At 40.4% G+C, this 16,375-nt stretch overlaps 1 protein-coding gene across 2 annotated transcripts in view; it reads right to left on the reverse strand.

Annotated features, from left to right (window-relative positions):
* Nucleotides 1-16,375, reverse strand: part of ints1 (integrator complex subunit 1) — a 107,825-nt gene that overhangs the window by 78,445 nt on the left and 13,005 nt on the right. For both annotated transcript variants that reach the window (XM_048552169.2, XM_059653933.1), the window contains exons 6-13: nt 11,706-11,865; nt 11,268-11,376; nt 10,124-10,310; nt 8,367-8,512; nt 7,092-7,233; nt 6,117-6,293; nt 5,095-5,203; nt 2,375-2,495 (exon numbers count right to left, since the gene is read on the reverse strand). In XM_048552169.2, the coding sequence (XP_048408126.1) occupies nt 2,375-2,495; nt 5,095-5,203; nt 6,117-6,293; nt 7,092-7,233; nt 8,367-8,512; nt 10,124-10,310; nt 11,268-11,376; nt 11,706-11,865 (1,151 nt within the window). The remainder of the gene's footprint in view (nt 1-2,374; nt 2,496-5,094; nt 5,204-6,116; nt 6,294-7,091; nt 7,234-8,366; nt 8,513-10,123; nt 10,311-11,267; nt 11,377-11,705; nt 11,866-16,375) is intronic.

Consider the following 16,375-nt stretch of genomic DNA (forward strand, 5'->3'; position numbering starts at 1 on the left):
ACTATGTTCAAGTATCCCTGGTTTTGAGCAAATGTGACAATAAACCTAATTCTATTTCATTTAGATTCAAACTTGATATATAAAATATTAGCAATATTACTGGGTACAACTTCCTTTTAAAATAGGGTTGTAATTTCAGGATTACTAAAACACATGCCAGCAAGACTAGGAATAAAAAGACAGTACAGCTAAATATACGGCTAAACATCTGGTGTAGGAGTGAAGGCTTCCAATATGTGGATCATTGGGATGTCTTCCAGGGCTGGTGGAACCCGTACAGTGAGTTTTACTGGTGTCACCCAGGAGGGTTAAAACTAGTATGGCAGGTGGATGGGAACCAGAGAAGTAAGTCATCAAGTGAAATGGCTGAGCATTTAGAGACTAAAGCCAGTAAGGCTAACCGAAAGAGGTTAATGAACATGGCAGGACTGGCATCTTGAAATGTATTTGTTTTAATGCAACAAGTACAACAGGTAAAGCAGATGAACTTAGAGCTTGAATTAATATATCTAACTATGATGTTGCTGATATTACAGAGAATTAGTTGAGAGGGACAAGACTAGCAGCTTAATTTTCCAAGATTTCGATGTTTTGATTGTGATGGAGAAGGATACAAGAGGTGGGTGAGTTGCATTATTGATAAGGGTCAATATCACAACTGACTGAGGGAGGTTGCCATGGAGAGCTCATTCTAGCGAGGCCATTTGGGTAGAGTTCAGCAATAGGAAGAGTAATCACTTAATCACTTTTATGGGATTGTGCTACAGGTCCTCTACAGCTAGCAGACATTAGAGGAACAGATACGTGGGCAGAGTGTGGAAAAATGTGAAAACTTGTGGTGGGTGATTTTAACTTCCCACATTTTGCTGGATTTCCCTTAGCACCAGGGACTTGGATGGTTGAGGGAGGATGTGTGAGGTGCGAGAAGTAATATGTAAATAGTCCAACTGGGGAAGGGACCATATTCGATCGGTTACGAGGGAATGAGCCCAGCCAAGTCATCAAAGTTTCAGTGGAAAGGGGGAGCATTTTGGGAACAGTGACCATAATTCTGTACATTTTGAGTTATTTACGGATAAGGATGAGAGTAGGCCTCAGGTGAAGCTACTAAACTGTGGGGAGGGTAACTACCACAATATTAGGCAGGATCTGGGGAAATGTAGATTAGGGGCAGCTGTTTGAGGGTAAACTCATGTGGGAATCTTTTAGAGGTCAGTCAATTAGAGTTCAGGACCAGCATATTCCTGTGAAAATAAAGATAACAATGGCAAGATTCTGGAAACTTGGATGAAAAGAGACAGCTTAGTCAGAAAGAAAAAGGAAGCATACGTAAGGCTTAGGAAACTGAAGCCAGACAGACCCTTCGATGACCATAAAGAAAGCAGGAAAGAACTTACACAAAGAGTTAACAAGGCTAAAAGGGGCAATGAAATGACCTTGGAAATCAAGATTAAGGAAAATCCTAAGGCGTTTCATACATTTACAAGGAGCAAGAGGGTAGCTTGGGAAACAGTAGGTCCACTTAAAGACAAAGGAGGGAATTTATGTGTGGAGCCAGAGGAAGTGGATGAGGTCCTTAACGAATACTTTGCATCAGAATTCACAAAGGAGAACGACGTGTTGGATGGTGAGTCTGGAGTGGTATGTTGATTTTATAGGGCATATTGATATCAAAATGATGGTGGTATTGGGTGTTTTGAGATAGGCAAGTCCCCAGGACCTGATGGGGTCCAACCCAGAATAGTGATTTAGGCAGGTGAGGAAATTGCTGAGACCTTGTACAAAATCTTTGTATCCTCTCTTGACAGAGACAAGGTCCCAGAGGACTGAATAACAGCTCATTTTGTTCCTTTGCCTAAAAGGACAACAGTGATAATTTGGGAAATCACAGGTCACTGAGCTTTACATCACTGGCAGGGAAATTATTACCGAAAATTCTTAAGACAGGATTTATTTACATTAAATAAGATAATGGACTTATTAGCGGCAGACTGCATGGCTTTGTGCAGGGGAGGTCACGTTTCCAAACCTTGATTGATTTTTTTTGAGGGAGTGACAAAGATGATTTTTAAAAAGTGTTTCGTTTAAGAAGGTATCAATAGAAAAGGTGCCAATGGTGACACTACTTCTAAACAGAGATAACATTTGAAATGAGTCTAGCTAAAGCTTTACTTGCCACACTAATAATAAATACCTGTTATGCCATAATAATAATGCATTTTACTCAGGAAGGAATCACAATGTCTGGGTCAAATGCTGACATTACAGGCAAATTTACCGGCTGTAATGTTTTAATTAAGAACTACAGTTGGAGCAGTGGTTTTGCAAGTACTCCACGCTACATTGAAGTAGATCTGAATATCAGTGCACATACCAATGGATGTAATCTTTAGGGTTTAGCTTGCAGATGGTGGGAACCACAGTGTGCAGCCACCAGACAGCATCGCGCTGAATAGTTGCAATCTGAGTCTGAAACGCTCGGAGTGCTTCCAGGTCTGCAATCCAAAAGAAGTGGAAAGACAAACAGTATGTGAGTGTGTGTGTGTGTGTGTGTGTGTGTGTGTGTGTGAGAGAGAGAGAGAGAGAGAGCACAAGTATCATTTACACATACATTGACTAGATTTCTCAAAGCAGTTAAGAACATAAGATACAAGAGGAGACCCAAAGTCTACTCTGCCATTCAACAGCAATATAGTTGACCAACCACATTAATTCTATTTCCCTGGATTAAAATAAGCATTACTATCAAAGTTGCTCATTTGTATTGGCAAATAAACTGACAAACAATCAAGATCAAGTAGTATTTTAGAGTAAGCCAACTAACCATTTGACCTATTACCTTAAGTAGAAGTCAACCGATGCAAGTATAAGTAAATGCTGAGAGTTCCAAGGCCTGTATTACTAAATTTTCATGTTAGGGCAGTAAAGGAATGGAAATAGGCATTCAGACCCATCTGTGCTGAACTTAACCAAATCAGGTTTCTATAACTTTTTCAGTACAGATACGCTGTGGTAAAAATAGCTTCAAAATAAGTAAAGATATCAAGTGCAGAATCAGCTGGGGGTATAGGCAGATAACACGTCATATGCTGCCCTGAGTTTAAAGTGCAGTGTGTAATACACTTGCGTTCATCATCTCTCACTGTTCTGTAAAGGCTTCTGACAGCAACATGATTCTCATTTATTGCATTAATATAGAGTTGTTAACACTGGGTTCCCCATAGGAACACAAAATTTAATGGCAGTTAATTCACACACTATTGGGGGATCAAACAACTTTAATAAGGAAAACACCATCAGAATAATTCAATCCATTTCATTTAAAAGTATATCTGTAATCATGCGTCTCTAAGCTTTTTATCTTTGAGTTACTGAGAAGAAATTCCATGGAGTCTTGCAGGGTCTATATAGATTCTATTAGTATTAATCTATTGATATCTCTGGCTACTATTACTCGCATTTATATAACACCTTCCACAACCTCAAGGTGCTCCAAAGCACTTCCAGCCAAATGAAATATTTTCTGACGCATGATTGCTGTTATAATGTAGGGAACACAGCAGTCAATTTAAACATAACAAATTGCACAAATAGCAATGTGATTACAATCAGATAATCTGTTTTCTATAAGTTTTCATGGGCCTTCTTGTGGTGCAGTGTAGTGTCCCTACCCCTGGACCAGGAGGGCTGGGTTCAAGACCCACCTGGTCCACAGATGTGTAATAACATCTCTGAACAGGTTATTTGGAAAAAAGGTCATAAGTTTTCAGATGAGGGAGAAATAAAGATCATAATTCCAGCAAGAACTGACATGCTTCCCTTCTAAATGAGGGAAAAGGATCTTCCATACCGACACAAGAGGGGATTTGAACCTAAACAATGAAAAGTACAATGATATGAGATGCAAGCAGGCTATCATAAATAGGCAATAGCAAACATTTAAAGTGTGCATGGATGAACTGCAAAAGTTGTTCATTCCTGTCCAGCAAAAAAACCCCAGAAAAAGTGTTCTGAATGTGGCTAACAGAGGAAATTAAGGAACATATTAGATCCAAGGAAAGGGCATACAAAATTGGCCAAAATAGCAGCAGACCTGGTGATTGGAAGCAGTCCGGATTTCAGCAAAGGAGGACAAAGGATACAAAGTAGTTCTAAAAGCTTCCATAAGTATGTAAAGAAGGAATATACTTGCAGGATGTTTACAGGGGATTTGCAGGTAGGGTTTTTCACCCAGAGGGTGCTGGGGATCTGGAATGCACTGCCTGATAGGGTAGTAGAAGGAGGAAACATCATGACTTTTAAAAAGTAGATGGATGAACACTTGGAATGTCAAAGCACTCGAGGCTGTGGGCCAAGTTTTGAAAGTGGGATTAGTATACATGGGTTTGCACAGATTCAATGATCCAAATGGCTTCTTTAGTGCTGTATGACTCCATGGGGCCCCAGTTTATTGTCTCAGCCAAAAACAGAACAGCACCTGTGGACAATTCAAAACTTCTCCAATATTCCAACCATATTATATATTCAAGTCTTCAGCCTAGGACCCGAGCCCACATTTTTCTGAGTCAGGATGCACTGAGCCAACTTTTTTTTTAATAGATTAAATGCAAACCGACTACGCTACATTTGCTTCATCAGTGAGAATGTCGGAACTGAAAATCCAGACAATGGATATTAATAAAACATCCATCTGGCTGTCCAATTCCATACAGGATGAGTTAAATAACACAGCCTTTATGCTTTCTGCTCTGGCTCCTTGAAGTTAATACAATTTAAACCGTGAAGTCAATAAGAATGTAGTTTGTGGAACACCCTGAAAACATTTTACACCATAGTACTAACAAACATCATGAAAACAGATTAATCTGTTGTCATCTTAACAATTTTTGTGGGTGAAAATTGGCTGGTACATTCACTGCATTATAACACTGCCACACTTCAAAACTACTTTACTGATTGTAAAAAAAATTCCTGAGGTTGTGAAAGGCAATGTATCAATGCACTTTTCCATGACCAATCTCTGAGTAAGATAGTTTGTTGGACGTGCCCAAGAGCACAATTCCCAGAAACAAGCCGTCCAATGTCAGTTCTTACTTTTCTTCTCGCCTTTGTCCCAGGCAAGCCCCGCTTCCTTCACTTGAGCTGTAATCCCCAACATCATCGACAGGGTCAGCAGGTCTGTCACCTGAATCACAAAGCGTTCCTATACAACCAAGAAAGTAAGTGAGCATGCTGTGCTGCAAAAGGCATTTGTCTTCTCATGCAAATAATATGAAAAAGAAAAATCAAATGAGCACAATCTTCTGCTTTTTTGTAGCATTCATGAGTCATTTCTGCACTCATTTGTTCTTTGCTCATCATGATTCCTTGTGGACTCCTGCACCAAAAAACCTGAACTCAGAATCCAGTTATGCAGACTCTCCACAGACTCGGCCAATGTCACTCTATAAAATGATGACAGGTTATCAAATGGGATGGGGACAAAAGTGCTGTTGATTCTACTCTTCTATTGGTCATCCTCCTTGCTGCCGCTTGGAGTTGTGCTAACCAAAACACTGAAAAACGCCTGTATCTGTGGATCACCACAATCCTGGTGCTCCCCCTATATTGCCGAACAATGAGATCTAACACTGATGCAGAACTGTATTGTTTATATAGAAACAAAATAAGTTTGCTATAAAAACAGCTCACCAAATTGCTAGCTGATGTAATTCTGAGCGACACATACAAACACTAGAACAGACCGTTCAGATTTTTGAGCCTGTTCCACCATTCAATCTGATCACAGAATATTGCAAATCTTTACTGTCTTCACCAAGAGGGCCGACAGACATTATAGCTGATCATAGCTGGTGGTGGGAGTAACTTGTCAGTGGCTGATGCTGGCTGCCATCCAAAGAATGGCCACTTGACTGAGATTTTGAGAGGAATGTAATTGAGCTGTATGGCAGCATCGCAAAGGAGGAATGCAAAGGATAAAATCTAACAAAGAGAAGATTGTGTATTTTTGCACCGCTGGGTTCTGCTGAATGATTTTCCCTAACAGACAGAGTCAGAACATAATTAGCCCCCATTTCATCCTGTACTACATACCTGCACTACAAACCAGCACGCACCTTAAACTCCATTTCTAGATATGTCTGCTCCTTCCGTTCTTGCATCAGACCCAAACAGAAGGATGGAAAGTTGATCTCGTGTTTAGTTTGTTTAATAATTTCCCGCAGCAATGCTCGAGATGCACGAAGGTAGTCATCTTTATTAGTGAGCAAGTCCTGGAACACCATGGCCAGATACTAATAAAAGGAAACACAGAGAGCAACCTTAGGACAAAGACAACCAAGCTTCTGCACAAACCTGTACAAGCAAATCACGTGCAGCCTATCATTGACCAGCCAACAAATACACAGTTACAGAATTGTTTAAAACAATAGTGGATCATCCCAAACTCAGAGAAATAGTTACAGCAAACTTCAGTGCCATTCATGTGGGAGTTACAAGGACAGAGGTGGGGCCACCAGATAATGAACATGGACGATTTACTTCCTTGTATTTTGTTTATATAGGAATGAGATTGTTAGAATCTATACAGTACAGAAACAGGTCAATGAGCCAATTAGTTTAGGTACCACACAAGCCTCCTTCATCCATGCTTCATTCAATCTTATCAGTAGTTTCTATATTTCTTTCTCCCTCATGTTCCTCTAACTTCATGCTAAATGTATCTATGCTTTTTGACTCAATAACTCCCAAGTCCCACATTATAATTACTCTGGGAATTCTAGAGTTTTCCATGTTCTGATGTTGCCAAGAAATGAGTTGTACAATCAGTGGTGGCTCTGTATTATGACCATGACACAGTCCCTTCACTTATCAGCTGACACCAGTTCTAGGGCCACTGCTCGCAAACCAGTTGCTGGAGGAAAGCAACTCATTTTCCAACTGTTTTGATCTAAGACATTATTTTATTGTTTACAAAATTGTGCAATTAGTATGTGGATAATATATTTGCTTTGGCAGAAATGTTGCCTTATGTTTTGAACTTTGAGATCCATCACAATTGACTACACATTGAAGGTTCATGCAAGGCTTACCTTGGGGGCTAGTTCAGAGTTGTGCTGCAACACAGTATAAAGAATCTGCATGTTGTTTGGGTTTCGTGCATTTGACAGTTCATTAAAGATCACAAACTTTACCAGTGTCCCCAAGTTATCCCGATGCGCATTCAGCAATTCCCTGTCAGCAAATCACAAGATCAAAGGATTAAACCAAGGCACCGATTAACATGATTAACATAGAAATAAAATCAATAACATATGATCTGCAACACAACACTCTGGGGTGGTGAAAATATATTCAATAATAACTTTCAAAAGAGAATTGGCTAATTATGGGAAGTGTAAAACTGCAAGGCAAAGAGCAGAAAATCTGGACTAACTAGATAATTCTTGCTTCTTTATGTGTTATATGATTTTTAACCAGTATTTACATTCCCTTAACAAAATTAATTTCTACTTGCTAACTACTCCACTTTAGTATGGTCTAACACAATCACATATTTCAGCATTAACAGCAATCTGTTGAGGAAGTAGTTGGTGCAGTGATATGTCTGTGTGCTGTGTTGTCCATACGTTTTACTGGCCTGTATTCCAGCCCCAAAGGGATGGTGTTTAGCATCCTCTTATATATTGCTGTAGGAAATTTTAATGGGTTCACAATGACTGCTTCAGTTACTGCTAAAGGCATAACTAAGATTGAACAGTACCCACGAACAGAACCTCCAACGTGTTCTAAGATTGAGATATTGCCTTGGTCTCTGCATACAAAGTCACCATCCAGGACCAAACCAAGACATTAGTCTCATCATTAGTAACCACCAATGCATATTGCACACAGAGCAGGATTGTACATCAATTCAAACTGAAGTTAAGTGTGTGATAGAAATTGCAGAATGTAGAAAATATTTTTAAAATTAAGGTTTATTAAAAGAATATACAACATTGAAGGCGGCCTTTTGGCTCAACTTGTCCATGCTCCATATGAGTTTCCATTTACCTCATCGTCGAATCCTATGAACATACACATCTATTTCTTTCTCCTTCATGTACTTCTGTCGCTTCCTCTATTCAACTTAATAACCCACTGCAGTAGTGAACACCTCATGCTTGATACTCACTGGGTAAAAAGGTTTATCTTGAATTCCCTACTGAATTTTTTTAGTGACAATGTTATATCTGTGGCACCCTGATTTTGAATAGAAACATCTTCTTGAGTTCTAAGATTGCTTCCCTTTGGCCTCTGTGGCCTGTCTAACTTCCTAATCCCTTCTAGGTAGAGTTAACAGGACAGCTGGTAGTTCAATTACTCACTTAATGCACAGCATGTAATGGTTCAGCAACACCTTAGGCTTCAGGCGGATTTTGATGAGATTCGACATAACCTCCATGTCCTCTGTCGCATGTGTAGAACAGTTGGTGCAGACTGACATCAGCAGGTCCTGAGCTGGGCGGGTCAACTAGCAGACAGACAGGCAGTGAATCATTACACAAAGGATTAAATTAGGATGTGCAAGACACACCAATGTGGCTAGAATCTCTCCTTTCATAAACTCTGGTGAGCCCAAGAGGCAAACTAAAGATTATAGGTGGAATACGTTTAATAAAATTTGGCTCATGGGAAGGCAAAAAGAAAAATGAAACAATAAGCCATTACATTTACACAGGTATCACTGACAGAACCTTTTTTCCCAAGCTTTATTCTATTCCTTATTCTGTTATAGGACGTGAGCATTGCCCATGCCCATTCCTCCTTGCCTTTGAACTGATTGTTTTGTCAGGCACTTCGAAAGGTCAAAAGTGGGTCTGGGATCACAAGTAGGACAGACTGGGTAAGGACAACAGTTTTCCTTCACTGAAAGAAGTAAGTGTCCTCGAACAGTTTCTAGTAACATTATGGTCACCATTATTGACATTAATTTTTAAGTCCACAATTACAAAGATTTGAATTTAAATTCCACCATCTGAGCATTAGCCTGGGCCTTTGGTTTACTAGTGGCATCATCACGATGCCACTTTGAATAATAATGAGACAAACACTGTTCTTCAACATTGAAGAGGCCAACACCTGCCTTTAAATACCACTCTAATGTGGAAAAATAGTTTAAATCAGTTCAAAAGAATATTATCAGACAAAATGTGATACCAAGCCACATCAGTAGTTATCAAGACAGCGACTAAAAGATTAGTCAAATAGAATTAGGGGGATCCTTAACAGGACAGCAGAATGCCAGAGGTATTTAGGGAAGGAATTTCAAACTTTGGGGCCTAGATAGCTGATGGCACGGTCACCAACAGTATTTGATCAAAGTCAAGAATTTGTAGAACACCAAAACTGGAAGCTGTGGAGATGGGGAGGCTGAAACCAGGCAGGGATTTGAAAACAAGGATGAACAGTCTAAGATTGAGCCCTTTAAGATTATCTCACTTTCTATACAGTGAGTTCTTTGAGGATTGTATCTTTTGCTCGATGTGAGCAGGTACAGATTGAACATCAGGTTATCAAGTTTCAAAGCAACTTCCTCAACTCAAATTTAAAGTTAGTACCAGCAACGCAACAGGTTCTATTGTTGGAATAGCCTAATAATTTATTGTAAAGCTCAGTCATCTTGAACAAATTGTTGCCATTTATGAATGTTTATTTTGCATTGCTTCAGAATTGCTTCTAAGCAATTTTGTACACTTTCAATGATATGCTCAATGGGGTTAAATAGCTGATGATTCAAAGGATTTCCATGTGAAATTCCAGAGTATTCCTGATTCAGTTCCTAGAACACAACTTAGAAATACAATGCCAGCTTTTAACTACTATGGGCACACTATCACTACATCAAAAGTCAGGAGGGGGAGAAGATAAAAATGGTTTGAAATTTGGTTAAACATGGTTAGTGTTTCCTTCATGACATTATCTCGCTAAAAATGTTGAGGTCTAATAATAGGGTGTTTCACAAAATAAAATGCATGTTCCTCTTCTCAGATGCTATGTGCGATAAAACAAAGTTCCTTTATCCTACTCTAGATGCAAGTGCAACTTGTGACCTTTAGTTCCCTTTCACCCGATGACGTCCCACCTTTGGGTTCTGCAGCCACATCTCCAGCCGTTGAACAGTCATCAAACGGACTTCTTTATAGCCACAGGTGGTGGTGAGTAGTCGCAGCAGATTCCGTGAGACATTATCCATGGGCTGGCGCCGGTTCAGCTGATCGCGAAGCATATCGATAACATAATCCTCCACACTCTCAGCTAAGTCCTCATACCTACAGGCGAAGAATTATAAAAAAAGAACATTTCTAAATCACGCTTGTTATACTGGAGAGAGAAATAAAAAAAAAACAGCAAGCAAGAGAGATGGGTAGATGAGTTCTAGCAACACTGGAAGACAGCCAAATGCGTGGACCGTTGTTTCACATGAGCAAGAACCGAGCTCTTAAAATGGTCTTTCTGTGTTTTGCAAAAGCTTTTACCTATAGAAAGGACTACCAAAGCCTCCAGGCCTGTAGTTATCAAAGAAGGAAAAAAGGACACAACAGCAGAACATGTTCGCCCAAAATGCCAGTTAACGTCAGGTTATTTGACTTATTCCATCATTATGAAACAGCAACAACTAATTAGAAGCAGAGAGAAACCTAGAATGTGATTCCCTATAGCAACTGGAAAAATAAGAACCTCAGGAGTCCAATGAAATAAAAAGATTCTAATCTGTAATGATTATGAAAATGGATTTTGAGTGTATAGAAGATTTCTCACACAGCTGAATAATTCATTCTCTAAACCCAGGTTCTCAAAGCATTCTGCACATTTTGTAAAACTGAATATTAGAGACAGCAATAAACATTAAATCACTTTCATCGCTTCACTCTTATTTCTCGGTTTACATTGTCAGATCCAAGAAGCTTAAACTGGCAACCTAAATCCCAACCTGCAGCTCTTGTCATTTTTGAGGGTTTGTATGTGGCAAAACAACTATTACAGACTCATTTCGTTGTTTACATGTGCCCCTCAGGCTAGGGAATAGCATAACCCTGTTGCTCAAATGCATTTCTGTCACTCTACTTAATAACACTGAATTTCAGCTAATTCATCAGATCTTTAGACGTCAAGCTATAATACATTTCAGAACCTCAGGCTTCAGACCCTCCTCCTGCATGGTCGTCTTCTTACCTGGTTGGCCATTCCTTCGCATGACTACCGTAAGAAAAAAGAAATGCACTTACCTGGGCATCACCTGGCCTGACTCTACATCTGGACTCAGTTTCTCTTCAGCAATAAGCAGTTCGGTCTGATTATCATCATCATCTGGTGTGGAAGGATGTGGGCTCCCACCTGCAGGATGGTTAGTATAACAAGAGCAGTCACCACAATCCATTCACACGTTAGAGACAACAAGTGTAAAATTGTTGCTAATAATTCCAATTAGAAACTCACAAAAAAATTCTTTACCTCAAGAGTCGTCAGAATATAAAACACAATATCACATGGCATTGTGGAGGTGCATAACATGTCAACATTTCAGGAAAAGCTGGATGAGCACATAAACTGATTCCGATGGACCAACTGCATATTTTCTACTTTCATTTGATTGTTATTTTGCTTAATTCTACCACATAGTATTTAGAATCCCACAATTGTGCCTGAGAACATTTGGTTCTCACCTGCACTGAGGTCACCACCAATCTTGCCACCATCTACTTGGAGGAGCATGCTTTTTGGAGGCATCTTTGTACCAAAAGCAGTCTGAATGTTCTCAACAAATGTCTTACACTGGGGACTGTCCACCCAGATACGTTCTCCAAGTGAGTCCTCAATGTAAACCTGCAAAAAACAAAAAGGAGCATTCATTGAACCATCGGTTCCAATGTGGCTAACAACAGAAAAGAAACAATTGCAGTCAAGAACCGTGTACAGTGGCACAGTGCTTATGTTTCAGGATTAGTAATCCAGAATCACTAAGCAAATCCCAGAAACTGGGATATTTACATACAGTTAATTAAATAAACCTGAGTAATGGTGACTACAAAGTTATTGGATTGTCAAAAATTTAATAAAAACTCCACCTGGTTCATTAAAGTTCTCATGGAAGGAAATTGCTGTTGTCACCCAGTCTGGTCACAATCATCCAGGTGACTCTTTACAGACCCCACAACAGCCTAGCAAGCCATTCAGTTGTACCAAACATCTATTTTAGGTAGGGCTTCATACAACATAATACCTTTGGTTAATAAATATTTCTTCTAAATTTAATGATTGCTCTTTCACAATTCTTTGCAGCGTCCTTAGACACGGGTGAGGCTTTGCAGCGTCCTTATACACGGGTGAGGTCCCAGAGAACTGCAGACTTGCTAATGTTGTCCCCTTGTTTAAGAAGGGCAGCAAGGGCAATCCAGGTAATTATTGACTGGTGAGCCTGACGTCAGTGGTAGGGAAGCTACTGGAGAAGATACTGAGGGATAGGATCCATTCCCATTTAGAAGAAAATGGGCTTATCAGTGATAGGCAACATGGTTTTGTGCAGGGAAGGTCATGTCTTACCAACTTAATAGAATTCTTTGAGGACGTGACAAAGTTGATTGATGAGGGAAAGGCTGTAGATGTCATATACATGGACTTCAGTAAGGCGTCTGATAAGGTTCCCCATGGCAGGCTGATGGAGGAAGAGAAGTCACATGGGGTCCAGGGTGTGCTAGCTAGATGGATAAAAAACTGGCTGGGCAACAGGAGACAGAGCGTAGTAGTAGAAGGGAGTTTCTCAAATTGGAGACCTGTGACCAGTGGTGTTCCACAGGGATTTGTGCTGGGACCACTGTTGTTTGTGATATATGTAAATGATCTGGAGGAAGGTGTAGGTGGTCTGATCAGCAAGTTTGCAGATGACACTAAGATTGGTGGAGTAGCTGATAGTGAAGGGGACTGTCAGAAATTACAGCAGAACATAGATAGACTGGAGAGTTGGGCAGATAAATGGCAGATGGAGTTCAATCCGGGCAAATACGAGGTGATGCATTTTGGAAGATCAAATTCAAGGGCAAACTATACAGTAAATGGAAAAGTCCTAGGGAAAATTGATGAACAGAGAGATCTGGGTGTTCAGATCCATTGTTCCCTGAAGGTGACAACGCAGGTCAATAGGGTGGTCAGAAAGGCTTTCTTTCATTGGGCGGCGTATTGAGTACAAGAGTTGGCAGGTCATGTTGCAGTTGTATAGGACTTTGGTCCGGCCACATTTGGAGTACTGTGTGCAGTTCTGGTCGCCACATTACCAAAAGGATGTGGATGCTTTGGAGAGGGTGCAGAGGAGGTTCACCAGGATGTTGCCTGGTATGGAGGGTGCTAGCTATGAAGAAAGTTTGAGTAGATTAGGATTATTTTCATTAGAAAGACGGAGATTGAGGGGGGGACCTGATTGAGGTCTACAAAATCATGAGGGGGTATAGACAGGGTGGATAGCAAAAAGATTTTTCCCAGAGTGGGGGACTCAATTACTAGGGGTCATGAGTTCAAAGTGAGAGGAGGAAAATTTAAGGGAGATATGCGTGGAAAGTTCTTTAGACAGAGGGTGGTGGGTGCCTGGAATGTGTTGCCAGCGGAGGTGGTAGACACAGACACGTTAACGTCTTTTAAGATATATTTGGACAGGTACATGGATGGGCAGGGAGCAAATAGACACAGACCGTTAGAATATAGATGACAGGTTAGACAGAGGATCTTGATCGGCGCAGGCTTGGAGGGCCGAAGGGCCTGTTCCTGTGCTGTAGGTTTCTTTGTTCCTTGTTCCCATTGGTGAAGAGAGTTCTAAACAACCGTATACCAGTTAGGCTGCTGAATGATTTCGGCTCAAATCTTAGGACTGTGCTTCCAGTTCTAGACTCCCTAACCAGCAGAAAGAGTTTCTTTCTATCTACTCTATCTGTTCCACCAAACCTTGAAAATTTCAATCAAACCACCCATTCACCTCTAAATTCCAGGAATTCAAGCTTGGTTTGTGCAATCCCTCTTCATGATTTAAGAATTGTAGGTCGGGTATCACATGCTGCGCTCCCTCCAAGGAAAACTATCATGCCCGAAGCTGTTCACAACACTCCAATTATGGTCTAATCAGGGTTTTGTACAGCTTATATTCTGGTTTCTTAAAGAACAACGTTCCATTAATAGTTTCATTATTTTCTGCCTTTCATGACATGAGAATGATCTAGGCATTTGAACTTACAAGTGTCTTTGTGTCACCATTGTTTATAGCTTTTAGAAAGTACTGTTTTATCAATTTTAGATCCAAAGAAGGTGGCCAGTTTTGACACCTCAGACCTCAATCAAGTAAAGGGGAATAGGCTTTGGTCAGGGGCTATTGTTAGTACCCGACTGCATTGCCATTGTTTTGACAATGAAAAATTAGGCCTGAAAATCAAAACATAGCTCATGAAAGAAAAATAATTTAACCCCTGTTAATATTTAATTGTATTAATAGGATGCTAAGTACCTAGGAGCTAAAACTGAGAAGGCAAACAGATGTTGTTAAATAATTAGTTAATGATGACAGTGTTCAAATCAGGGTTCTTGTGGCACTGTTGCAATATCCCTTCCTCTGAGCAACGAGGCCCGGGTTCAAGTGCCACCTGCTTTGGAGCTGTGTAATCATATTGCTTACAGGTTGATTAGAAAACATCTACAATGGTGGTGTCCCTATCTCTGAGCCAGAAGGCCCAGATTCAGGTCCCATCTGTTCAAGGAGAGTATCACCACACAGGTTGAGTGAGTACTCAAATGTGTATTAGAGGGAGTCACCCAGGTGGTGGCTGAGATTCATTCTGGTGTGCAGATTAACATAGGTTTGTAACTAGAATGAATATCCTTGAATTTTGTCTAAGAGTATTTAACTTGGTAAGAGGATGGTTAAATCAAAATGTAAAATTTTACAGTATGATTGCCCAGCCCTGTTTTCTGAACATGAGCTTTTTTCATTCATTCATGGGGTACGTGTGTCACTGGCTGGTTCAGCATTTGTTGTCCATTCATAGTTGCCAATGAGAAGGTGGTGGATGAGTTGCCTTCTTGAATCGCTGTAGTCCATGGTCAGTGGAAAAGTAAAGTTACTATTTGGGTTCAGGTTACAACTTTACTGAAAAAACAACTATGGCCTTGGAACCTGGTGGTGGGCGAGTTATTATAAAGTGACAGAATACACCTGCACTTGCAGACACGCAGATTAATCAGTGATCATCAGCATGGATTGGTGAAAGGGAGGTTGTGTTTGACAAGCTTGATCAATTTTTTGAGGAGGTAAGCAAGTGCTGATGAGGGTAAAGCAGTTAACATTGTCAACTTGGACTTTAGCAAAGTAAAGCTCCTGACGTCACAAGAATCAAGAAAGTAAGATCCCATGGGATCTAAGGCAAAGTGACACTGGAACCTATGTTGGCTGAGATGCAGGAAGCAGACAGTGAGAGTAGATGAATGTTTCTATGGCTAGAATTTCCAATGGACCCTTTCTGTTTCTGGTATGCATTAATGATGGACTTCATTGTAGTGGGTATGTGGATGATGCAAACATTGATAAGATGGCCAATAGTGAGGAGGATAGCTCTAAACTTCAGAAGGATATCAAAGGACTAGTCAGGCTGACAAAGCAGTGGGAAATACAATTCAAGGTGAAAAAGTGTGTGTTAATGGGGAAGGCAAACAAGCCAAGGTAATACACTCTGGAAGACAAGACCCAGAAAATTACTGAAGATCAGAAGGACCTTCGTGTGCATTTCCACAGGTCCCTGTTATCAGGGCAGGTAGGTAACGTGGTTGAGACAACATATAGAATACTTGCATTTATCAGGTGAGGCAGAGAACACACGAGCCAGGAGTTTATGCTGGAACTGTAGAAAAAAAAAAGCTGATGAGGCCACAACTTGAGTACCAAATGCGACTGTGATCACCACATTATAGGGAGAATGTGAATATACTAGAGAGATGCAGAGATTTAACAGGATGCTGCATGGGTTGGAAGGTCTGAATTAGAAAGGAGGATTGAATCGGATGGGATTGTCCTCCTTGTTGTAACAAAGGTTGAGAGAAAACCTGATAGAGATGTATAAGAATTCAAGGGGCACCGATAAAGTGGATTGGAGGGCACTTTTTCCCAAAGTAGAGAGGTCAATTACAGTGGGCATAGATTTAATGGAACAGATAGAAGACCAAGAGGGAAGTTGAAAAGAAGTGTGTTTTTAGCCATCTGGATCTCACTGTGTGAAGGTTTGGTGGATTCCGAGATTCTGAATCCACGAAATACTGAAATACTGTTTAAACGGTACTTCAACATTCATTTGCGCTTTCAAAACCA

Source organism: Stegostoma tigrinum, chromosome 23 (assembly GCF_030684315.1).
Source record: "Stegostoma tigrinum isolate sSteTig4 chromosome 23, sSteTig4.hap1, whole genome shotgun sequence".
Taxonomy (NCBI): Eukaryota; Metazoa; Chordata; class Chondrichthyes; order Orectolobiformes; family Stegostomatidae; genus Stegostoma; species Stegostoma tigrinum.